Genomic DNA, 26,449 nt, shown 5'->3' on the forward strand with positions numbered 1-26,449 from the left:
AAGCATAACTAATCTTTGCTACAAGTAATGCTTCTCCATATATAGTGGTACCCCTTCCCAGCGAATCTTATAATGAACAGTTATGATTTCTCCTTCTTTTTGTATTCTTACACACTGAAGTTGCAACTTGGTGGTTCCCTACTCCCAACCCAATTCTTGGTCATCTCCCAGGTGCACTTACTACAAAACAGTTCGGTTTATCAGGTTTCACAAAGAACTTGATGGACTACCCACCCCTGGACCTGGGAGAATTTGGTATGTTGGTGCCCAAACTCCTTCTAATGGTCAATAGATCTAGAAGGAACACTGCAAGCATCTGCACTGCCATCCAGAGAATCTCCATGAATGGTGCCATGGTCACAGATCCTCAGGGATTCTTGAGGTGTTCTTTAGAATCATATGCTAATTCTGGTGGAATATATCATCCCTGATGGATTTAAGTTGGTCACTGAGAAAATCCTGAACATCTGAGCAGGCCTGGTTCCAGCCATGACATTATGAGAAACTAGGCTGGCTAGGAGATCTCTGGTCATGGCACTGAGGGTAGATACAATACAAGGCCCACCTGGAGATGTGAGAGTTGCACACCGATACTGAGGCCATAGCTTTTTCCAAGTGGCCTAGCCTTTTGTTCCTCAACTGGCTTTCATAACCTTTGTAAGCTGCCAATGTGGGGTTTTCCCCATCCCATAAAAGACCAGCCATGTCCTGTTTCTTTACAGGTTTATCTCAACCAGCAGCCTATGCTCGTTGTTCTGTTAGTCCAATGGCTGCACCCTTCATACAGCTAGGAAACTGGAATGTGACTTAAGAAACAAGTGACATTCTTACTTGCTGTAGTTGTTTAGGAATGCATATCAACCCAGAAGCCTTGGACCTGGGCTGGTTGGACTGCAGCCTTCCATCATTCCTTACCACTGGCCGTAGTGACTGGGGCTGATGGGATTTGCAGTCCAAAATATATGGAGGGCACCAGGTTGGGGGAGGCTGGTTTGGGTTCTCATTTGAGCTGAGGCCTTTGTCCAAGCAAAGAAGTCTGCACTGGGAGTCTGCACTGAGACCTGACCCAGGTCCTGCCCTGTGTGGCCCTTCCTTGATGACTTGGAAGCTTGCATAGCTTGTGCTGGTCTCTCATGGCAGCGTAGTCTCTGCTAGACTTCATTCAAAGCCTTGAGGGCTCTCCCAGATTTGCCAGAGCAGGGCAAAACCGATCTTCCCCATCTGTCTCTAGGAAACTATCTGGGCTCCTTCTAATCACATTGCTTATTAAAGTACAGGAAATTAAATCCTCACCAGCCTTTTTTACACATAGCGATTTGTCTTGCAGCAGCACAGGCAGGTCAGACCGGGTCCTCCTGTGCAGAATGCAGTATAAATTGGGAATGAAATAGCACTGCCTCTTCCAGAGATTTAACAACCTAAACAGGCAGAGTATGTATCTAGCAAGGCGAAAGGAGGAACAGAGAATATGTCTTGCACTTATCTGTGCTCCGGCCCGTTGCAAAAGTGATGAAATAGACTTGATTACTTGTATTCCTACCATGACATTGAACTCACCTGCCTTCTGAGGGGGGGGGGGATCTAATTCCTTAAATCAGTAATGGGGAACTTGTGCACACTCCATGCCAAGCAGTCATTGGATTCCAATTCCAACTTGGAATCTCAATCTGAAACCACACTAGTGCAAGGCTGGGGAAACTGTGGCCCTCCAGATGTTGTTGGACTACAAGTGCCATCATCTTTGATCATTGGCCACATTGGCTGGGGCTTATGGGAGCTGGAGTCCAACATTACCTAGTGGGTCACTGGTTCCCCAGCCCTGCACACGTTCCTAGATCACACCATAGAACCAGGCTGCATTCACAAAGCCGTTCGTTCCATTTTCCCAATGTTAATTCCCTCCCACCCCCTATTATATTTAAGTTTTCACATGGTGTAAAAGCTGCTTCCAGAAATATAGCAGACTCTAGAACAAGTTTAGCACTCGTTTCTGTTTTATTTGCTTCCAGCAAAAAGCCTGTTCACAAATCCACGTTGTTACCAAGTTGCTGATACAGGTGCTCTTGCACAAAATGTTATCATGAATTAGAAGGTATGTTATAGACCATTGACCATGATGACTGGGGCTGATGGGACATGCAATTCAAAACATCAGGGGGGCACAAGGTTAAAGATAGCTGCATCATAACAAGATGTATAGTATAGTATAGTATAGTATAGTATAGTATAGTATGGTATGGTATGGTATGGTATGGTATGGTATGGTATGGTATGGTATAGTATAGTATAGTATAGTATAGTATAGTATAGTATAGTATAGTATAGTATAGTATAGTATAGTAGCCAATGGGGTGTCCTCTAGATGTTATTGGGCTCCATCTCCCATAAGCCCCAACCAGTGTCCTCCAAATGTTTTTGGACTACAAGACCCATCATTCCTGTCCATTGCCCATGCTGGTTGGGGCTGATGAGGGTTGGATGCCAGCAACATCTAGAGGGCAACAAGTTGGCTACCCCGATACAGAACTTTGATCCAATCCAGCAGCACCGTTGTGGCCTCCAGCACCATGGACAGTTCTTCAGCCTTTTCCCAATCTAAACAAAGATCCAGCTTCCCTCTTTTCGCTTGAGTAGAAGCCAAGCACACTCATGCCTTATTATAGCATGTGTGCCTGAGAAGGGGGATGCCTGAATCAGTAAGAGGCAATGAGTGCTCCAAAAAGGGGGGATGTGTGCCAACAAAATAGGGCCTGCATGAAAGAACTCATCATCTGAAGCCATCCTGGATGAGCTTTTCTTTTGCACCTCCCACCACACACCCCTTCAGGATTACTCATCTCTCGTGCCTAACCCTGCCAAGCCCACACCGTGGTAGAAAAGCAAGGAAGCTGACTAAGGTATAAGACGAGTTGCAGCCAGGGCTTAACTATGGGAGGGAAGCATGGAATTATAGGAGGGCAGAACTAACAGAACTATACTAGGTCCATCTGAAAGTCCATCTAGCCCACCATCCTATTTCCAACAAGACTCAGGCATTGTGATGGCCTGGGACTCGGGCTCGGACTCGGAACCAGAGGAGTCTCAGTCTGCACCGGATCCTTTGCCTCAGGCATCATTTGAACCAAGTCTGGGGCCTGATCCTGAAAAGCCCCAATCTTCACAGGTTCCCCTGCAACAAGCACCAGCTGGGCCGAGTCAGGGGCCTGAGCCTGCCCTGGCTCCAGGTGCGGGGATGACCTCTTGCCCTCTGCTGGGCAATCATGTGCAGCTGCTCCACTGCCAGTTGGGTCAGGAGAGGCTGAGGCGGCCTCTGGGTCTAGTAACCCATCGACATCTCCCAAGCTGCAGAGACTCAGGTCTGAGAGAAGGAGAGACCTGAGTACTCGCAGGAGGAGTGCTCGCCTTCGGGCGAAACAGGGAGGTGAGTCGCTGGGGGATCAGGACCGGCCATTACCCCGACAACGATAAAAGGTTGTTGGACCCCACCCCAGGTGGTGTATGCTAGATCCTGTACTTGTCCTTGCCTGGTTTCCTGCCTCATGTCCTGCCTTGGTCCTGTTGGACTGACTTCTAGTGGAACCTCCGGATACCGGTCCGGTCCTGGTCCGTGTTTCACAGGTTACCCCCAGGCCCAGCACAGCCATATCCCTCCAGTAAGTTGCCAAGCAAGGCATAGTGACTACATACAGAGGAAGGGCTATGGCTCAGGTGTAAAACACAGGTTTGGCATGCAAAAGGTCCCAGCTTCAATCCCCAACATCACCTGCCTAAATCCCTGTAGAGCTGCTGCTATAATCTAGATGGGTCAATGATCTGGCTCAGTGTAAGGCAGCTTCTTGTATTCATTCCGCCTCTGTTTGCCTTCTCTCCAAAGCAGTTGATGATGAGAGATACACTGCAAATATCCATTGATACAGTATTTATTTGTTTGTTTTACATTTATTTATTTATTTGGTTTCTCAAATTACAGTTTTACAATCACATATCCAACATACAACATAAAGACGAGATTCCCTAGAATCTTCTGGACTTCCCTCCTCCCCTTTGTGGGTCCTATTAGTAATCATTTCCCCCTGCATCTTTTATAATAATCCCAGTCTTTTACATCTCCATTATATCCAAAATTCACCATTAAACTACAAGTGTTATTCCAATCCTACAAACAATTATAACTGTTTACTATGGTTTTTAAGATAAATTATAATCTTCCCCCATTCTTTATTAAAATTTTGGTCTTCCTGATTTTGGATTCTTCTGGTCATTTTTGCCATTTCGGCAAAATGATACAGCCTTTAAACCAGGGATGAGGGACCATTGGCCCTCCAGATGTTGCTGGACTCCACCTCCCTTCAGCTGAGCCTGCATAGTCAATAGTCAGGGATGATGGGGGTTGGAATTCAGTAATATCTGGAGGACCACAAGTTTCCCATCCCTGATCAAAACAAACAAGCTGGCAATGAAACAGATGCCTTGGTTGAATACTCAAGAAATGAATTAAACCTTAACTACGTGTGCTTGTTTCCCCATTTCATGGAAGGGTGGGGGGTCTGTGGCCATCCAGATGTTGCTAGGTGACAACTCCCACCATCCCTGATCATTGGTCATAGTGTCTGGGGCTGATGGGAGTTGGAGTTCAGATACATCTAGAGAGCCACAGATCCAGAACTTAGATCCATAGTTCAAGCATAGTCCCAAAAAGCCTATAGTATAACCAGTGCTAAGGGACGCAGGTGGCGCTGTGGGTTAAACCACAGAGCCTAGGGCTTGCCGATCAGAAGGTCGGCGGTTTAGGTCGGGTGAGCTCCTGTTGCTCGGTCCCTGCTCCTGCCAACCTAGCAGTTCAAAAGGACGTCAAAGTGCAAGTAGATAAATAGGTATCACTGTGGCGGGAAGGTAAACGGCATTTCCATGTGCTGCTCTGGCCACATGACCCGGAAGCTGTACGCCAGCTCCCTCAGCCAGTAAAGCGAGATGAGCGCCGCAGCCCCAGAGTCGGCCACGACTGGACCTAATGGTCAGGGGTCCCTTTACCTTACTTTAACTACTTGTGCTTGTTTCCCCATTTCATGGAAGGGTGGGGGGTCTGTGGCCATCCAGATGTTGCTAGGTGACAACTCCATTCATCCCTGATCATTGGTCATAGTCCAGATATATCTAGAGAGCCACAGATCCAGAACTTAGATCCATAGTTCAAGCAGTTCTCAAAAGGCCTATAGTATAACCAGTGCTACTTTTCTAGAAAAAAAGAGGTGCTGGAACTCACCATGAACACCTGCCTCCTTCTCTTAGAACGGCAAATGGTGCTGACCTGAGAGGTGTTTACAGAGTTTCCAGCTGTAAAAAAGCCCTGAGTACAACCACTAGAATAGTACAGTATTGTAGAGCAGCCTAACTGGCGTAAAAGATGGGCAGCACAAAGCAATGGGGGAACTAGAATGCTTTGTCTATGGAGGAAAATTAGATAGAAGAATAAATTGAGTTGGGTTTTTTTCCTTTGAAAGGTCACGGTAAGATTGAGAAAGATGACATTATGGCAAAAGGTTTGTTAGCAAGCAGTTACAAAGAACCTAGGAAATGAGAGGCATATAATTAAATGATAATGGAAAAGAGACCTGGGTGCTAATTGAGCAGAACAAAAAAAAAAAAAAAGGAATATGATGTGATATTCAGTAAAGAGGTCAACTCTAAATTTGTCAATAAAGCCTGTATACATTGTTACTACGATGGTATTTATTAACACCTGCTCAGCTGGATAAGATCTATTCAGATATGAGGTTCAGGTGCTGGACGTTTCTAGCTATGAATGGGCATCTGGTTCATATATGGTTGGATTGCCAAAAACCTATTTATTTATGTATTTATTTATTTACTGACTGCTCTATACCCAGAGGTCTCAGGGCAGTTCACAGAACAAAATCAAAATATATAAATATAATTATAATATATAAATATTATTCCTGGGGACAAAGCATAGATATAATGGTGCAAATCACAGGGTGCAAATTAAGGGTGTGCTCACTTTAACTGTAGACCACAGTGAAGTTCTCCCCTGGTGCATTTCACGGCTCTTCCCACTCAACACACAAATACACCCCAAGCTGCTCACATCAGCACGGCTTCATTAGTCTCAGATTCACTGCTGTCTGTGTACACACCAAGCAGCATTGATGGGGCAGGGATGTCTTCACACCTTGGCTGGAGATGAATTAGGAACACCTTAAGGACTCTGATCGGCATGAAGCTGGCTTGAGAAAGAACACATCCAACAGTAGCATTTTATGGCAAAGTTATGTGTAGGGTGCATATGCATTTTAGAGAACATCAAGTACATACAGATTAAAAGTCCAGCCTTGGAAAAGCAGTGGAGTGCACAGTAGATGGAAGTTTGAACACAGCTGAAATCCCATGTTAATTTTGTTTAATTGGATTGGGGTGGAGATTTCAAATGGACTAAAATCCCAAATATGAAACATATTAATGACAGAAGGACAGATAGGCAGACATGTAAATGGAGCGGGAAGCCACTAGTCCTCACTGTATGGGAATAGCCAGCTGGAACTGGCAGAAATGGGCAAACTTAATGTAACTCGTACATAGGAGAAAGGGCAGCTTTCAAAAGAATATGTACATTGAGAGAAGCACGTGTGCTTTATAAATGGCTAGAATGAACATTATGGACATGTAAGACCTGAAAAGAGAGTATTCTTGTAAAATGAAGAACTAAGAGAGCCTACAAGTCAAAGAAGTACACCGACTGAAGATACAATAAGATAATTAATGGTGCTGTTACCAGGAACGGGGAGCTAGTATATTTGCTTTCTGCCATAAAAGTAGATCTAAAAAGGACTCAGTGAAATGTACAGGCAGTTGATTTAACAAGACAGTTTTAAGTTACTGTCACTGCATTTCATATTGCGCAAGCACAGAGACACATATGCACACGCACCTCTCTACCTGTGACACTCAGTGGCATCTTATGAAGGCCAATAGGATAATTGACTTTTCAAAGAGGATTAGTCAGATCCATGGAGGACAAGCAATCACCCTTGGATGCTTATTAGCGTGCCGGGGGGTTCAGAAGATTCAGCCTCATGCCAAACAAGTCCCTAAATCTCCCACGATTGCAAACTAGAAGTGATGGCTGAGGGATAGCTAATTGCCTTGTAGTTTCCTAGTCACTTTCTCCTTGAGCGTCTGCACTGCCCGGTGCAGGAGAGCAATGCTACAACTACATGGATGAACTTCAGACTCACTCTCCTTGAGTGCAGTGTCAGCACTGACCAGTGATGGATGTGTATAATGAAAACATAATGCATAATGATTACAAGAGGGAGCAAATAGACGGGGCTGGAATACTTGTGTGACCTTTCATGGGACATACATAGGAAGTTGCCTCGTGCTGAGTCATATCCTTGGGCCTTTTAGTTCAGTATTGTCTACAACAGGCATAGGCAAACTCGGCCCTCCAGATGTTTTGGGACTACAACTCCCACCATCCCTACAGGACCAGTGGTCAGGGATGATGGGAGTTGTAGTCCCAAAACATCTGGAGGGCCGAGTTTGCCTATGCCTGGTCTACAATGACAGCCAGCAGCTCTCCATCATTTCGGATGGGGTCTCTCTCATGTCTACCTGGGCTTTGAACCTGAGACTTTCTACATGCAAAGCAGATGCTCTACCACTAAGCTGTGGATCTTCAAGATAGCTATCCCACTGACTATATCCAATGGTACCCATGCATTTACTGGTGGCACAGTCTGTCATGTGCAGTCCGGTGTCCTGTTGGGTCAGAAGAAAGGTCCATCTGGTTGATAGCCTCATCATCCATGAATGTCTCTAAACCTCTTTCAAGTCATCTAAGTAACTGATGACTCCCGCAGCCCATCCACAATTTGCATTGTGTTTCATTTGCATTGTGCTTCATGATGATGATGATGATTCTCAAATGTCCAATATTTCCTAGGCATACCTGAAGATGGTGGGGATTGACCTGGGACCTTGTGCAGGCAAGGAAGTTGGTCTGCTGCTGAGCTATGACTCTTCCCCTAGAGCTGGTGCCCTGGAGCTGGCATAGTTAATGCCATCCCATAGGGAAGAGAGGGGAAAAGGGCAAACAAAACTTGCCACAGGAAGGTTGGTGTTCATAGCGAGCGACACAAAACCGCCATTCAGTGAATTTATTTACATATCAGCATACACTGTGCTACACATAATCAAATTAAGAATTCTTCCGCAAAGGGTGTACAATCTACAATAATGAATGTGAACAAGACAATAACGCTCCACAGTTTAAAATGCACAACTCGCATGCCATTACATCAGGTATACTAAAACTGCCACACCCAACCAGAACCAGAGTGCATCGCAGCATAGGGTCAACAGGGGTTGCTCAGCTGAGTCGTGATCAAGACTTCTTGCACCTCTGAGCGGTGGCTCCCATAAATACCTGAGGGGGAACGAGCTCAAGCTCAGAACATAGGCTGAAGTCTCTCAGGTGTTTCCCTTCTCTCTCACGCCAGCCCTCTCCTCCAGGAAGCTTTCAACCTCCCCCTTGTCAGAGCTTTGCATGCTAACTCTTCATATGAGGCCTATAATGTGCTCTGACTGGGAACGTTATTTGATTTAAATTCCCCCTGATTGCCTGTTCAATTAATTGCATAACCATACCCTCTGCATAAGACCAAGCGGGGGGGGGGGGGAACCCTGCATAAATTTCATCTACTGCGCTCCTCTTTTTCATCTTGTAAGCAATACACACTTTTTAAAAGCAAAAATCAAAGAAATGAACTATTGGGATCCAGTCACTGTCTGTTGAAAGCTATTAATGTCCTGGTGCATTTCTTATCCCGTTGTCTCAAAATGTATCAAGTGCTTTCATGAATAGCTAAGTTTAGTCTTTGCCAGCCTGGTGCCCTCTGTTACCAAAGCACCCCAATCTCCAAGCAGTGCAAGATTCTTGGGGTTCCAGACACTTCTTCAGGGTTTGGTTTCCTTGGAATGAGGGACAGTGGAGACTTGGTGTCTTTAGGATACAGTGGTACCTCGGGTTACAGACGCTTCAGGTTACAGACTCCGCTAACCCAGAAATAGTACCTCGGGGTAAGAACTTTGCTTCAGGATGAGAACAGAAATCAAGCGTCAGCAACGTGGCGTCAGCAGGAGGCCCCATTAGCTAAAGTGGTACCTCAGGTTAAGAACAGTTTCAGGTTAAGAACAGACCTCCAGAACCAATTAAGTTCTTAACCCGAGGTACCACTGTATATGGTTTATTTACACATATATACAACCCGAGCCTAGGGACGTGGGTGGTGCTGTGGGTTAAACCACAGAGCCTAGGACTTGCCGATCAGAAGGTCAGCGGTTCGAATCCCCGCAACAGGGTGAGCTCCCGTTGCTCGGTCCCTGCTCCTGCCAACCTAGCAGTTTGAAAGCACGTCAAAGTGCAAGTAGATAAATAGGTATCACTCCAGCGGGAAGGTAAACGGCATTTCCGTGCGCTGCTCTGGTTCGCCAGAAGCGGCTTAGTCATGCTGGCCACATGACCCGGAAGCTGTCCCTCTGCCAGTAAAGCGAGATGAGCGGCACAACCCCAGAGTCGGTCACGACTGGACCTAATGGTCAGGGGTCCCTTTATAACCTGAGCCTAAGATGGAGGGACTCACAGCATTAACACTCCAGATGATCTTTTCTTCTCCCACAGTCAGAGCCTTGGATCTGAGAGAAATCAAGCATGACTCCGTCTCTCTAGCTTATGCCTGCAGCCTCCCCTCTCACACACACAACTGCATGTCTCTTGTCCCCCCACTAGCAGCCAGCTGAGGGAGAGGGCCTGCCCTTTTGTCTTTCATTACTGTCTTTAGGGCCATTAACTCACAAAGAAACTTGCCCCACTAGTTCAACAAAGGGATCCTCCGTTAGAGTTTTAACCCTTGCTGGATCCGGGATCCCAGGGATTAGAAGGGACTCAGGCATCATACTGACTGACACCCTCCCAAAAAAACCCTCACAACCCCTCCATAGGTTTGGACTACAATTCCCATCAGCCCCCACTGGCTGCGATGGCTGGGGCAGATGAGAGCCGTTGTCCAAAACACATTTTTATTATTGTTATTGATTTATTTACTGTACAGTATTTATAGCCTATTCTTCGTGGAATGTTTTTAGTCACAGAGCAGGTTACAGAGTAATCCAAATAAACAGAGAAAAACAAGAGACAAAAATTACAAAATAACATAAATAGCAATTCTGTCGTAAGGGAAAGAAGCAAAAGCACAATAGCAAAAATTAATATTTCAAGTTTAACCAAATGCCTGGGAGGAACCAAACGAGACATTCAAACAGGTCTTTCCCAACTTACGGCAGCCCACTGCCTCCCTCTATGTCTCTAACCCAAAGGGGGCCTTTCTCCATGCCAGCAGATTCTCACGCCTTGGCTTTTGGGTAACTTAACTCCTTTCGCCTCCCCCTTACTCTCCAACCAATCCAGGCTCTCAACCCAAGTAGAGTGGCAGGATCGTTGCCCACAAACATAGTCCAGCCCCCTGCAATGCAGGAATCTCTCACCGCTCGTCCACAGCAGCAACAGAGCAAAAAGCATACTGGAAAGATAAATAGACTGCCAATGAGCCGCAACCGGTGTTTCTTTCCCCTTCCCAGTCCTGAAGAAGCTCATGGGCCCTAAGATCCATTAGGCTGTTAGGCAGAGACCTGCAGATAGATTTGCTGGGCGCTCCCTTCCCTCTTCTCCTTTGCCAGCTGGCACAAACAGCTTTCTGGGTCCTCCAGGTCCATATGGGGTTGTATTCAGCTAACTTTTACTCAGAGCAGACCCACTGAATTGGATAGACCCTAGTTACTCACGGGCATTAATCTCAATGGGTCTACAACCCAGATAAGACACCAGGTTGACAAAAGCTGACCAAGTGCTTAACCATTGCATTCATCCATTGCATTTTCTGGAGCATGTCAGACTTGCCCCTCTGCTATTTCATGGCAATCCCCATTGGGGCAGTTGCCAGCCTGTGGCTTTGCTGCAATGTGAAAAGCATTGAACGTGACTCTCGGACTGCATGCATGCTCACGATCTTCCTTTTGGGGGGATATGAGGATGCTCAAAAAGGAATTACTCACAGTCAAATGGCATTTGCTGAGGGTATACTTGAGGCAATTGTTAAAAGCCTTATTCCTCTCCCAGAAGCGATCGGCTCTGCTTGGCTTGGCAGATAAGCATCCCCATCTACTGGGCTTTTGAAGGAATGCAACCAGAAGCCACCCCAAGGGCTACTGACTTGTGGTGGCCATGGTGGTGGTTTGCATAAGTGTAATGTTTATGGTTGGGCAGGGAAGGGAAGGGAAATGGCAGTTGCTTTACTGATGCTCCAAGAGTCGCTTGCATGCTTGGTTGGAAATCCAATTGATGTTCTCCATGATATACGCCTGTGATTCCCAGCCGGGCATCAGCCAGATGTTTTGGATTACAACTGCCTTAGGGTTAGCGGAAGTTGTAGTCCAAAATTTCTGGAGGGCACCAAGTTAGGGAAGGCTGCCATATACCATGGAGAACATCGATCACGTTGACCAGCACTGAGGAATGCTGGTATATGGAACATTGCAGCCTAAGCGGTATTTTAATTGTGTGGCCTTCGCTAGGTTGCGAGTTTTGAAGCAGGAACTTTTTTCTTTCAACTGGTTATTATCAATGTCTGGTTCTGTGGTAATTAAATGGCAGTAATAGCAGTATTTTATGAGCTCCAACAAGGAGCGCAGTGGTGTGCTTAGTTTCTGTTCTGAAAGTCTCTAGGAGAAATTGATAACAAACAAAAAAAGGTAAAGGACCCCTGACAGTTAAGTCCAGTCGCGAACAACTCTGGGGTTGCGGTGCTCATCTCGCTTTACTGGCCGAGGGAGCTGATGTTTGTCCGCAGACAGTTTTTCCAGGTCATGTGGTCAGCATGACTAAGCCGCTTCTGGCTAAACCAGAGCAGTGCATGGAAACGCTGTTTACCTTCCCACCGGAGCGGTACCTATTTATCTACTTGCACTTTGATGTGCTTTCGAACTGCTAAGTTGGCAGGAGCTGGGACCAAGCAACGGGAGCTTACCCCATCACAGGGATTCGAACTGCCAACCTTCCGATTGGCAAGCCCAAGAGGCTCAATGGTTTAGACCACAGCGCCACCCGTATCCCGTGTAACTTGATAACAAGCAACAGATAAATCCTCCTCCTCATCATCATCATCTTCACACCAACCCTGTGAGATAGGTTAAGCTGAAGAGTTGTTAACTATCCCAAGAGCTTCATGGCGCAATAGGGACATTACCCAGATTCCACTGGGCCTTCGTCAGCAATCTAAGCCCATAACAACAACAGATGGGAGAGTAAAGGAGGGGAATCATGTGATGCCTGAATCACGTGGAACTATTTCTTCAAAGCTGTTTCATTCTGCACAGTCAGTAGAGCATGAGACTCATAATTTCAGGGTCTTGGGTTTGGGCAACACATTGGGCAAAAAAAGATTCCTGCATTGCATTGAGGGGATGGAGGACTCCCTGTGAAGAAAAGTTGCAGCATTTGGGACTTTTAAGTGCCAACCTAGCAGTTCGAAAGCACGTCAAAGTGCAAGTAGATAAATAGGTACCGCTCCGGTGGGAAGGTAAACGGTGTTTCCGTGCGCTGCTCTGGTTCGCCAGGAGCGGCTTAGTCATGCTGGCCACATGACCAGGAAGCTGTACGCCGGCTCCCTCAGCCAATAAAGCGAGATGAGCGCAGCAACCCCAGAGTCGGCCATGACTGGACCTAATGGCCAGGGGTCCCTTTACCTTTAGTGCAGGGAAAAAGCAAGTATGAGGCAACATGATAGACGTTTATACAATTATGCATGGCATGGAGAAAGTTGATGGAGAAAAGTTTTTTCTCCTGTTTTCATGACACTAGAATTCAGGGACATCCAAGGAGCTGAATGTTGGAAGATTGAGGACGGATCAACAAAAGTACGTCACTCAGTGCATAGATAAACTATGGAACTCGCCCCTGCAGGACTGGTGGCTTTAAAAGACAGGTGGCTTGGAGACTGGTCAAATTCAGGGAGGAAAGGGCTATTGATGGGCACTGACCCATGTTGCAGGCATTGTAATATTATGCTAGCTTGAAATACAGCACTGAGGGCCAGTCTATACCTCGGCTTAATGTGGATCGCTCATCCTTGTAACATTCTCCTCCAAATACTGTCTCCTCCTCTCTAAATCTTGAGGTTCTCTATGCTTTGAAAAATCCTAATAAGACAATTGCATAGGGAATCAATTGCATAGGGAATCTCCATATTTAGGGATTCCCTGGAGTCAGAAGATCCCTTCCTCTTGTGCGTGGGTGGTGCTGTTTTGGCTACATAAGTAACAACACTCACTGCCTGAACATTGTAAATAGCGGGAATGGTACAACACCCATGTTGGAGGCGTGATATTATCACACTGGTATAGAATACAAAACAAAAAAACAAAACAAAAAACCAACCACCAAGTTATGCCTGCTTGTAACACTACAGATCTATGCAATTAGAAGCATCTCAAAGAATTGCACGTGGGATATTAATTCCCCAGAGTAGGTGGTGCCTGATAACACACACAGGGACAAAGCATGTAAAAAATAAATCGTTGCAATACACAAACCCACATTGAGGAAAGTTGGTACAAGCAATAAGATATTTCATCATTATCAGAGTGTGGGTAGATGTACATAAAACCAAGAGCCAGCATGAGTTGTCTCACTGTATGCAGGAATACAGAAAGCTGCCTTTATACAGTCAGACTGTGGACCCATCCATCTTGTAGGGACGCGGGTAGCGCTGTGGTCTAAACCACTGAGCCTCTTGGGCTTGCCGATCAGAAGGTTGGTGGTTTGAATCCCTGCAACGGGGTGAGCTCCCATTGCTCTGTCCCAGGTTCTGCCAACCTAGTAGTTCAAAAGCACGCCAGTGCAAGTAGATGAATAGGTACCACTGAGGAGGGAAGGTAAACAGCATTTCCATGCGCTCTGGTTTCCATCACGGTGTTCCGTTGTGCCAGAAGTGGTGTAGTCATGATGGCCACATGGCCTGGAAAGCTGTCTGTGGACAATTGAGGCAGGTTACAGATTCTGCTGCTTTACTGTCCACCTTACTGCAGTAGCATAGCATGGGGGGGCAGACACAGGGCTCCAAAATTTCAACACCTGGTGCTGCCTCAACACAGCTGCACCCTTCCATCGCTGGACTCCACTGAAAATAGTTTATCTATACAAACCAGAAAGTGACCTCTCCAGGCAATGGAACAATTCTTCTTTTCTTATTTCTGTGGCTGAGATCACCTGGGTGACATTAGGAGCTGGACGCGCATGTGTACTCCCTCCATTTCCCTCCCAACCTGTAATGAGTATGGGTTGCTCATGCGTAAGTTACCGCCACTCCTGGCTGTGTTGCCTTGTTAAACCTTTCTGTCTGGACAGCCCTTCACTTCGTGGCTGCCTCAGTCGCTAGCAGAATCCGTCAGTGGGCATTTCTTAAACCTTTTCCAACATAAAAGTTGTTTGACGCCAAGTCTCCTCCTACTCTCTCTGCTCGGAAGTCTTCTGCGCAGGGTGGGCGTGGGTAGCGGAGGACCCGTGCTCTCCCCGCTGGTGTCCGGTGAAGAGTCCTGGAGCCCTCTCGCCGATTCCCCCATCGGCCCCCCCTTTATCCCTGGTGTTGCGCTGATTTGCTTCCCCATCTGCTGAGCTGCTTCTCTCCCTGCTGGGCCCTTCTCCAGCATCATTTGAGAGCCTTCCCTCCGCCTCTAGCTCCGATGTCAGTTACCTGACACCACCCCACTCTGCCTGGCCCCGGGCCCTGACAACCCACGCTACACCACTGCCTTGTTGCCCTGCCCACGGGGTTGTCCCCACATACCATCTGCCCAACTCATGTTAGGAGTGAAGGCGACAAAGAAGGCATACTTTGCCACCTCCATTGCATCTTCATTGTGGTGTCCAGCAGAGCTCTTCTGGTTAGTGCAGGGTTTTAAGGTCTGGCCCAAAGGAGGTGACAGAATGGAATGCTCTTCCCAAAGAGGCTCACCTGGCACTGTCATTACAGATCTTCAGCTGCCTGGCAAAAAATAATAATAATCCTCCTCTCCCAGGCCTTTGGCTAATTAATCAATTTATGGCCTTTTATAGTGTGGTGGGTATTGTTTTTTTATTTGTTTTGAGTTTTTGTGTTTTTATATTGTAAACCATCCTGTGATCCTGGGATGGTGGGCAGTATAGAAATTTAATAACTAAACCATGGGTAGGCAAACTAGGACCCGGGGGCCAGATGCGGCCCAATCGCCTTCTCAATCCGACCTACGGACAGTCCAGGAATCAGCATGTTTTTTGCATGAGTAGAATGTGCCCTTTTATTTAAAATGCATCTCTGGGTTATTTGTGGGGCATAGGAATTCATTTTTCTCTCTCCAAAATATAGTCCAGCCACCCACAAAGTCTGAGGGACAGTGGACCAGCCCCCTGCTGAAAAAGTTTGCTGACCCCTGAACTAAACCATAATAAGCTCAGCCTTTCCTCTTCAGTTGCCAGACATACCTTCCACTGCTAAAGGTTATCCCTTCCTGCTTTCAGCTCTCCCTCTCTCTCCCATGCTTCTGATATGCTGTTTGTCTTTTCAGGTTGATTGAAAATGCTATTTGTACTATTATACCTTTTTTTTATTTTAAAAAGTCACAGCACCTTTTCTTTAAAAAAACAACAACAAAACAAACCTCCAGTTGTTTGTCTCTTGTCTGCCCCAGGGAGAGAAAAGAAAGGAGCAGAAATCAGCAGCAAAACTCATGCTTTGCATGCGAAATCATCAAGATTCTATCCCTGGCTTCCCTAAGGGGGGGGGGGCTGGGAGAGAGCCCCATCTCAAACCCTGAAGATCTACCTCTGCTCCTTGCAAATAACGTTGAGTTAGATGGGCAAATGGTCTAACTTATGAGCAGGGCTCTTCCCGATGTCACAGAAACCCAAGCCCCACCTGCACTATGCATTTAAAGAAGTATCATCCCACTTAAAACAGTTGAGGCACACACACACACAGGCAACTTGGGAAGTATAGCCTGTGAAATATACTCCGAGTCGCAAAGTGATTTCATGCTCTTTATTCAGCTCATAGTGGTGAGGAGGAATGAATGAAAGTCCCCTCGCAGTATCTGCTTTATATACATTATTTACACAATGGGCTGCACATGATTGGCTAATTCCGGAATTCTACTGTAAGCCAATCAGGTTGTGGATTCACTTCTATCTGGAGCAGGATTGGGTGGTTCCTGCCAACCAATCATACTGCTGCATTGTTCTTGGACCAATCAGACTGCTGCATTCTGAATCCTATTGTTCTAGGACAAATCAGACTGCTGCATTTTGGATCCTATTGTTCTAGGACCAATCAGACTGCTGCAGTTTGGATCCTATTCAACTCAGTACATAACACCAGCCTGTTAAGAGGATACTGGGAGTTGTTAGGAGATACACACACACACACACACACACACACACACACACACACTGTTCCCATCCCAGCGCTACAATTCCCAGAATTCCCTGGGAAGAGGCATTGATTGTTAAACCACTCCGGGTATTGTAGATGTACAGTTCCCATGGGGCTATTTAAGGAAGCAGTGGCAGTTTAAAGTGGTATGAAACCGCTTTAAATATATAGTGCAGATGGGCTCCCAGTTAATCAGTGCTTTGCATGGCCTCTTCTGTCTCAGACTGTCCCGGTGAAAAAGGTGGGATTATAAACACAACTAACCAATCAATTTATGTTACGCTGCTATGTAAATACTTTTGGGAATCAATCAGTCAATGGAATTACGAGAATGGATTCCAAATATCATTCTTACAAATATTTTAATATGTTAAGACAGTGCTTTTTTCTAAAAAGGTATTTAGGGGTACTCTCATTTTCCTACTCATATTGAAATACTGCCCCTCAATGAGGCCAAATGTAGATTCGCAAAATGTTTAGGAGTATTTGTACCCCTTCATCCCCTCCCTAAAAAGCAGTAGGTTAAGATCTGGTGAAGTACAACAACAACCTTGTAAAGTATAGTTTTTTTTGGAGGGGGGCCTTTATTTTTCCTTCTACACAGGTTCTGTTTTTCTTTTTCTCTCTTTTATTTACATCTCACCATGTTTAGTGCAGGGACATGGGTGGCGCTGTGGGTTAGACCACAGAGCCTAGGACTTGCCTATCAGAAGGTCGGCGGTTCAAATCCCCGCGACAGGGTGAGCTCCCGTTGCTCAGTCCCAGCTCCTGCCAACCTAGCAGTTCGAAAGCACCTCAAAGTGCAAGTAGATAAATAGGTACCACTCCGGCGGGAAGGTAAACGGCGTTTCCATGCGCTGCTCTGGTTCACCAGAAGCGGCTTAGTCATGCTGGCCATATGACCCGGAAGCTGTACGCCGGCTCCCTTGGCCAATAAAGCGAGATGAGCACTGCAACCCCAGAGTCGTCCGCAACTGGACCTAATGGTCAGGGGTCCCTTTACCTATGTTTAGTGCACCTATAGCTGTGTACTTTTTGAACTTTCAATAAAGATGTTAACCAAAATAAAAATCAGTCAATGGAATTAGGGCCTTGAAATGCTGAAGAAGCTGGCGGAAGTGACCCAATCTGCTGGCAGCCGCTCCCTAACCCCTCTCCCTCTCTTTCTCCCCAAGGTGGTGAGCCAGATTGACAAGCTGACTTCGGACTTTGAGTTTGAGCTGGAGCCGGACGACTGGACCACAGCCACCGTGAGCAGCACATCCAGCAGTGAGAAGGGAGGTGGGATGTTTGACCTCGGGCACCTCGATTTCATGACCTCCGATATCCTCTCCGACAGCTGGGAGTTCTGCTCCTTCCTGGAAGCCTCCACCCCGTCCGATTCGGGCGACGGCTCAGAGCAGCAACAAGGGCGCCAGCCTGACTACCGGCTGATGAATGGCGGGGTGCTGACCCCCAATGGACCCCGGGTGGAGACCCCAGACTCTTCCAGCGAGGAGGCCTTCAGCTCTGCTCTGAGCCACAAAGCCCAGCACCAGAGGACACCTGGGACACGGGAACGAGTTCGGTTCAGTGACAAAGTCCTCTACCACGCCCTGTGTTGCGACGACGACGAGGAAGCAGACAATGTCCCACCTCCCGAGGACCCTCCTGAGGAGCTGAGCGAGACGACACTCAAGGCGGCGCCCGCCGTCAAGGCAGCACTGCGGCGGTCGCCTCATCTGAGTAGCGCTCAGCAGCGGAAGCTGACGCGGAACAGCAGCACCCAAACGGTGTCGGACAAAAGCACGCAAACGGTGCTGCCCTATGTCTCGGGGAAACAGAAAGCGAAGGGCAAGAACTGAGCGCCAGCTGGGCAGGGGTTTGGGGGAGAGGGGAAAGCTGCAGATATATATAAATCTCTCTATATATTTAAGTCAATAAATGATAATGATATGATTACAAAAAAAAAATATGGTGGCAGGATATCATCGTGAACTACCTAACCATTAATGTTGAGACTCAGGGATTATTTTGAAAAAAAAGATCTGTTTTATTTATTGAATGGCTTCCCTTTTTTTGCAGCTCAGTCAATGTGTGGTGCTTATTCACAAATATCACACACACACACACACACACACACACCTCTATTTAGGATGCAGGTGCTTTTTGGCTTTCTTGAAAGAGCTCCAAAAATATGCCCCAGAAGATCAGCCAGGTTTCTCTGAACAGAGTGATTGGCAAGCACTCTCTCCCAAAAGATCTTGGGAAACAAGACTGATCTCAAGAGGCTGAAGAAAGCTGGTGATGGGCAGGTGATATGGAAGGAAATTAGGCTCCCTGTTTTTATACAATGTGAAGCCACGACAAGCTGATGACTCTGTTGCTCTGACCTGCCTTGTGAATCCTCCAGTATCTGTTGATATTAAGGCTGTATAACAAACTGTACATTGAAGGTACATGGCTTTCTGCTAAGGATCTTGGGAACTGCAGTTTACCCCTCACATAGCTCAACAAACTGCAATTCCCAGGATGATTTGGGGGAAGCTATTGATATAGATATTCAACAAAGTTTTACTCAGAGTAGAAGCACTGAAATCAGGTCTACTCTGAGCAAAGTGCAGTTGCATACCATCTGTGCTTTTAATGTATGGCATGTACACATCCTAAGACTCTCTCAACTTACAGGTTTGTGAGTTTCTTCCGCCATAAATGCTAAAGGAATCCCTCTCAGACTCCACAGCCCACATTTGGGCTAGCTTGCTCCACTATCATCTTGGAAAACCAGGAAGATAATGAGAAGGTGCATGCGATTTGTTCTTCTTTTTCATATTCCTCTCCCCATCCATTCCACCAAAGGGCTTGGCTTTCCTTTGCGTTTTCAAATTTTTATTAACTTTTCAAATTTTACATTTCAAATTGAACATCTTCTGTTATACCATACATTCATTAACTTCCCTCCCTCCCCTTCCAAGGTTCATTTAACTTCTCCACCATTCCTGCATATTTTGATATATCCATCCGATTCTATTTCCCTATCTTACATCACTTCAATATATATCATTCTGTTGAATTTTACTTTAATGCTGCCAACATTTCCAACTGTATACAATTGTTTTCAAAATATTCAACAAAATTTTTCCACTCCTCTTTAAATAGCTTTCCTTTCCCCACCTCCATTGCAAATTTTATCGTCACACCAAACCTATGAGGTAGTTTAAGCTGAGGGGTTGCAACTGGCCCAAGGTCGCCCTGTGACCTTCACACTATTTTGCTGCAACATGCTCTCTGGGCAGGGCTGCCCTTGAAGACAACTCAGAAACTTCAGCTGGTCCAAAATGCAGCTGCCAGATTATTGGCTGTTGGCCAAGGTGTCATTTAAAGTTTGTACAGTGGTACCTCAGGATGCGGGTGGCGCTGTGGGTTAAACCACAGAGCCTAGGACTTGCTCATCAGAAGCTCGGCGGTTCGAATCGCCGCGACGGGGTGAGTTCCCGTTGCTCGGTCCCTGCTCCTGCCAACCTAGCAGTTTGAAAGCACATCAAAGTTCAAGTAGATACCGTATTTTTTGCTCTATAAGACTCACTTTTTCCCTCCTAAAAAGTAAGGGGAAATGTGTGTGCGTCTTATGGAGCGAATGCAGGCTGCGCAGCTAATCCAGAAGCCAGAACAGCAAGAGGGATTGCTGCTTTCACTGTGCAGCGATCCCTCTTGCTGTTCTGGCTTCTGAGATTCAGAATATTTTTTTCTTGTTTTCCTCCTCCAAAAACTAGGTGCGTCTTGTGGTCTGGTGCGTCTTATAGAGCGAAAAATACGGTAAATAGGTACCGCTCCGGCAGGAAGGTAAACGGCATTTCTGTGCGCTGTTCTGGTTCGCCAGAAGCGGCTTAGTCATGCTGGTAACATGATCCGGAAGCTGTACGCCGGCTCCCTCAGCCAATAAAGCGAGATGAGTGCCACAACCCCAGAGTCGGCCACGACTGGACCTAATGGTCAGGGGTCCCTTAACTTTACCTTTACAGTGGTACCTCAGGATGCAAACAGGATCCGTTCCGGAGCCCCATTCGTATCCTGAAGTGAACGCAACCCGTGACTGCGCGTCTGCGCATGCACGGGTTGTGATTCGCTGCATCCACGCATGCGTGTGATGTCATTTTGACCGTCTGCGCATGCACGAGTGGCGAAACCCAGAAGTAATGCGTTCCGTCACTGTGAAGTGCAACCCGAAAGCGTTCAACCTGAAGTGTATTCAACCCAAGGTATGACTGTATAACCCATTTGAAAACTGTTTGCCGATTCAATGTGCTCACGTTAGTATTTAAAGCCATAAACAACTTAAAGTCAGTGTGGTGCAGTGGTTAGAGTGTTGGACCAGGACCCAGGAGACTAAAACCCAGGATCCACAGTCAGCCATGAAACTCACTGGGTGACTCTTGGACCAGTCCTTGCCTCACAACCTAACCTACCTCACAGGGTTGTCGCAGGGGAAAAAATGAGGAGGGGAAGAACCCCGTACACCCAGTGCTTTTTTCTGGGGAGACGCAAGGGTACGCACACCCCTAAACATTTTGTGAATCTTTGTACTTTTGTCCATTTACTGTATTTATTTTCCCCGATCTGAACTATAAAATGGTGGTTTTCTTGAGTACCCCTAAACATTTTTTTAAAAAGAAAAAAAGCACTGCGTACATCACCTTGAGCTCCTTGGAGAAAAAGATGGGATATCAATGTAATAAATAAAGACTGCCTCATTCCCTGCAGAGCTTCTCATGTGTAAAGATCAGTAGGTGGATCTCTGCTGGCAATTCCACTTCCCTCTGAAGTGCAGGGAATAGAAGCCTTTTTCTGAGGCATCCCCCAAATTGTGAAAATCCCTCCCCTCGGAGACGCACCTACAATTTTTGTCATACAGCTTTCACTATGTGCCAGAGGTGCAAATCTTTACCCTGGCCTTTGACACCTGATAGATGCTGATATAGGTATATATGAATGTAAATTGAGAAGTTAATGCGCATAAGAAGCTGATATTGTAGACATTGCCCATTCCCAGGGCTGGCTCAAAATGTTTTGTCAGGAGACAGAAAATGCAACCCCACGTGCTGCTGCCTCCTTGTCCTCAGCCCACGCTCCTCCTCTTCCATTGCATGCCCACAGCCCACCCGGCCAGAGTGGCAGGGTAGGAGGCCAGACAAAAGCTGGCAGCAGTTGGTACACAGCAGTTGGCATGCTGCAGAGGAGGAGAAGGAGGAGACAGTGAGCAGCATGCTTCTTGAAGGCCAGATGTGCCCCCCCATCCCAGCTGTCTGGAACCTGCTGCCCTCAGGCAACTGCCTCACCTTCCCTCGTTGGTGTGCCAACCCTGCTCACATTTCATTGAGAATGTGCACATTTCCTGGTCAACATACCTCATCTCCAGAAGGCTTTGGGGAATGCACATAACTCAACTTCAACATTCTCCTGAGATGCACATTCCCCAGGACACAATGTCTGGAGAATGTACAAAATGCAGTCGAACCCGGGTCTCTCCTGTCATCCTAGCCTGAGTCTAATGATTCCATTGTGCTGATTCTATCTGCCCATCCACTAGGCACTGCACTTAGAAGGCTGGTGTTTCTGTCCAGAGTCCCTCTTCCAGCCCAGGCACTCACCCCATGCAGATCATTCCTATGCATTCATGTCAGTCCTGTTATGGGACCATTGGTAAGGTTCCTCCTTGGGTGAAGGGCTGACCTCTCCCCCATCACATGGCTTAATGACCATTTTTTGGAGAGCACTGAACAATAATCTCAGCATGGGCTGGAGCTTTCAGAAGAACAGTCATGGTCCCTAAAAGGTCAACTGATGGTGATTATGCTGCATTAAGAAAGGATCAGCCTCATAGAGTGCAGAATCGACGAGCGTCACATCACCTCCATGGCATAAAACCAATTATTGTAAGAAGCAAAGCCTTTGTTCCACTAATAAGCATTGAGCACTTTCCATCCCTTGTCCCAGGAGAAAGAAAGGACCATTGTATTTTTTGCAGTGGTTTGTGGTTTCGCCTCAAAAAGAAAATAAACACACACAAATCTTCAGCCATCCAATTGGGGACCAGCTTGCTTATCAAAGTGCATTTTCCTTCTATTTTTAACCCACAAACTGATTTTATTTTTTTAAAGTGGGTTAATTTTTTTTTGCTATCCCTAACAAATTGGGGAGAAGGGGAGAGAGAGAGGAATTGGAACCATTACAAACAAGAGAGTGAGGGAACACGTGAGAAAACTTCGCTTTTTTATTAAAAAAATAATGAAATAAAATCAAAATACAGCAATGTTTCTTGGCAGGCTTTGGTATGCAGGGATTGATTTGAGGCTGTGGGGAGTGATTCTGGGCTGTTAAACTAATTTTAAAGCACTAGAAGCTTACACAGACTGCCGCATCTCTCTTAATGCTCGAATTCAGGACCTTCCAGTGCAGCTGAATTTTGAAAAATTCAGGGCAGACAAAAGAATGTAGTTCCTCATTGCAGGAGGTTGGACTAGATGACCCTCAAGATATTTTCTAACTCTGCAATCCTATTATTCTACTTCTTCACACAGCACATAACTAAACTGTGGAACTCACTTCAGCAAGACTTAGGTCACGAGCTTGGATAGCTATAAAAGATTAGACAAATGACCAAAGCTATCAATGGAGTCACAAGTGAGCAGAATGCTGTGGGTACTCAAGCTGACATCTGGTTGGTCACGATGAGAACAGGATACATTCCTAGATGTAGGGATTAGGAAAATTAATTGAGGACAAGGTTATCAATGGCTATATACTGAATTCCAGTCGCTATCCAGCAACAGCAAGAAAGGCCCATTGCCTTGGTCACTTGCTTGTTATGAACATAACAGACCAAGGATGAGGAACATTTAGAGGTTCACAGGTTCCCTGTCTCTGTAGTAGAGGCAGGATGCAGGAGCTGGTGGTTCTTCAGCCTGATCCATAAGGGTTTCTCTTCAGCCCCTCCATAATGACTCCTGTTTTGTGCTCGAGTGAGTGAGATGGAGAACATGCATTTGGGTATATTGGCACCTTCCAGCAACAAACTGCAGCCCAGACTTTAGACACTTCCACACACACACAACAGGGTTCCTGATTATTCCATAATCAGGCCATTTGCACAAAGGAGATTTGTGTTTCAGCTTCTTTTCCATCTCCTCTCTATCAGATTGGGCCACGTGAGCAAATAAAGCTTGGGAGATGCCTTCAAAGCAATGAGATGGCTAAGGCCAGGACTACAGAGCCACCCACCCTTTTATGCTGGTCTATGACGTGGGAGGTGCTGTGGGTTAAACCACAGAGTCTAGGGCTTGCCGATCAGGAGGTTGGCGGTTTGAATCCCCGCTATGGGGTGAGCTCCCGTTGCTCGGTCCCTGCTCCTGCCAACCTAGCAGTTCAAAAGCATGTCAAAGTGCAAGTAGATAAATAGGTACCGCTCCGGCGGGAAGGTAAATGGCATTTCCCTGCGCTGCTCTGGTTTGGCAGAAGTGACTTAGTCATGCTGGCCACATGACCCAGAAGCTCCCGTGGCCAGTAAAATGAGATGAGCACCGCAACCCCAGAGTTGTCCGTGACTAGACCTAACGGTCAGGGGTCCCTTTCCCTTTACATTATGACTGTAATAAAGATTTGCATTGTATTGAGATCTTGAAACTACAGAGCCCACAACCAAGAGCAGTGGCCATACATGTCCTCCTTCATCCTCTCTCCCCTATTATGTTTAGTACAGCGACCCACCGACTTTGGACTCTGGCCTTGCCCACTGCTGACTTTGGCCCCACCTATAGCTGACATGGAGCCATTCATCCTGAGCCCCCCTCGAGTCATCCTAAACTTTGGAGCGGGCAGAAGAGAGAACCCACTCATGTCCTCTCCTCATATACAGGAGAGAGGCCCTCTCACATGTTCTCTATTGTAGAGGACTTGGGGGACGGATGGTGGTGACAATTAATAATGGCTGACTCATCCTGAGCAGGCCCTACTATTAGACAAAGTGAAGGGGCAGGTCTGAAAACTCCCATTTTTTCTCTTTCTGACATTCCTCTCTCTCTTGTGTGCACATCCATCTTCTTCCCTACCAAACAGGCTGCCAGAGGGCGGGGGGGGGGTCATGAACAGATCAGTCTTCCTACCTGAGTGATCAACTTGAAGACTGCTTTTGAAGATGGGCTCTGTACCAAGGTTGTCCCACCACCAAAGGGAGAGGGTGGATGGGGGAAGTTGGAAGGATGAAGGGAACTGATTTGAAAAGCAAGAACAGGAATGTGTGAGACTATGATGGAGAAAAGGGGAGGGCAGCAAAGAGATGAGAAAGACAGTCAGAAGACTGGGCAGGGAGAAGAAGCCAAGGAGTGGAACTAAGGACAGAAAATGAGAGGATGGAGATCAGAAAGAAGGACCAGCTTACCACCTGAAAGAGCTTCTTCACTGATCAATCAGCTGTGGGCATTTCCTGTGGAGAAGCTTTTGCAAATGACAGACATGTTCTGTCAGCAGTAACAATCTCAACTGAGACTGGTGTGAGGAACCTTTTCCTGCCTGACTTGCCTTCCCACATGGGCCACATTTTAGTGGGTGGGGCCAGGGGCAAAACTGGCCAGAGCAATTGTTGTAAATTAGACCAGTGTACAATAGATCCTGAAGCTGAGGCTCCAGTACTTTGGCCACCTCATGAGAAGAGAAGACTCCCTGGAAAAGACCCTGATGTTGGGAAAGGTTGAGGGCACAAGGAGACGGGGACGACAGAGGACGAGATGGTGGGACAGTGTTCTCGAAACTACCAACATGAGTCTGACCAAACTGCAGGAGGCAGTGGAAGACAGGAGTGCCTGGCGTGCTCTGGTCCATGGGGTCATGAAGATTTGGACACGACTAAACAACAACAACAACAGAGTGGTCTACACACACACACACACCTATCCTTCATTCAGGCAATATCTCAAGGAAGATGCAAAGCAGGGTCGGTGGGGACTATGGCCTGGGGAGAAAGGGTATGGCTTCAGAAGAGTCCCACAAGACAATCGGAGAGGACTACAGTAGAGGACATTTGGATCATAGGTCAGATATTTGATCCCCGTAAGGGACAGCTGCATATTCCTGCATTGCAGGGGATTGAATTAGATGATCCGCAGGGTGCCTTCCAACTCTTGGAGTCTTTGCAATATCTATGAGAGTCCCTACCCCTGCCTGAAATCTACACAAAGGCTCTGTGGATCTCCAAATCTCTGGTCTACACGCAGGGCAGCTGTGGAGTAAGCTGAGCTCTGGTTGCCTTTCTTGTGATGCTTTGCCTCCCATATTCTCTTCGGCATTTCTGTCTCAGAGGGAAGCAGCTCTCTGCAAACTCCCTTTTGTATTTTTACAAAGAAGACTGAGGGCTTTTCCTTTATGGTTCCTTTCCAGCCTAGAACATTAATCACTCAGCCGCCCTTTGAACATTTTAAAACTGAATAAATCAGATAGTCTTCATCAAGGTTTGAATTCAAAGCCTTTAATATCAAACTGTATGCACACAAACATACACACAATCTCTTTCTTTTCTGACATTTCCACACTGTAAAAAGAATGAATATGTTCAGAGCACAGGAAGGTAAGGGGGGAAAGCCAAACTATTGCTCTTGTCTATCATTTCCATACTTCAAGCCTGGACATTCCAGGATCAAATCAGAAGCTTGGGTGGCTTTTGTAATTCCAGGACTGTCCCTGAAAAATCGCGACCCTTGGAGGGTATGTAATATGCAGGTGAATCCCTTCCACAAAATAGTGACAAGCTGTGTTGTGATGCAGCTGGAATGCCTGCAACTGTATATGGCAGGGGTGGGGACCTACAACTCTCTAGATGTTGCTGGACTCCAGCTCCCATCAGCCCCAGTCTGCATGGATGATGGTGAGTGACGATGGGAGCT

General features: G+C 46.6%; 1 protein-coding gene across 1 annotated transcript in view; it reads left to right on the forward strand.

Annotated features, from left to right (window-relative positions):
* Positions 1-18,490, forward strand: part of INSYN1 (inhibitory synaptic factor 1) — a 113,844-nt gene extending 95,354 nt beyond the window's left edge. Inside the window, exon 3 of the mRNA XM_083476019.1 lies at positions 17,714-18,490. Coding sequence (XP_083332145.1) covers positions 17,714-18,382 — 669 coding nt within the window. The 3' untranslated portion in view covers positions 18,383-18,490. The remainder of the gene's footprint in view (positions 1-17,713) is intronic.
* Positions 18,491-26,449: the final 7,959 nt, after the last annotated feature.

Source organism: Podarcis liolepis, assembly GCF_965112155.1.
Source record: "Podarcis liolepis genome assembly, chromosome: 14".
In the NCBI taxonomy this organism is placed as follows: Eukaryota; Metazoa; Chordata; class Lepidosauria; order Squamata; family Lacertidae; genus Podarcis; species Podarcis liolepis.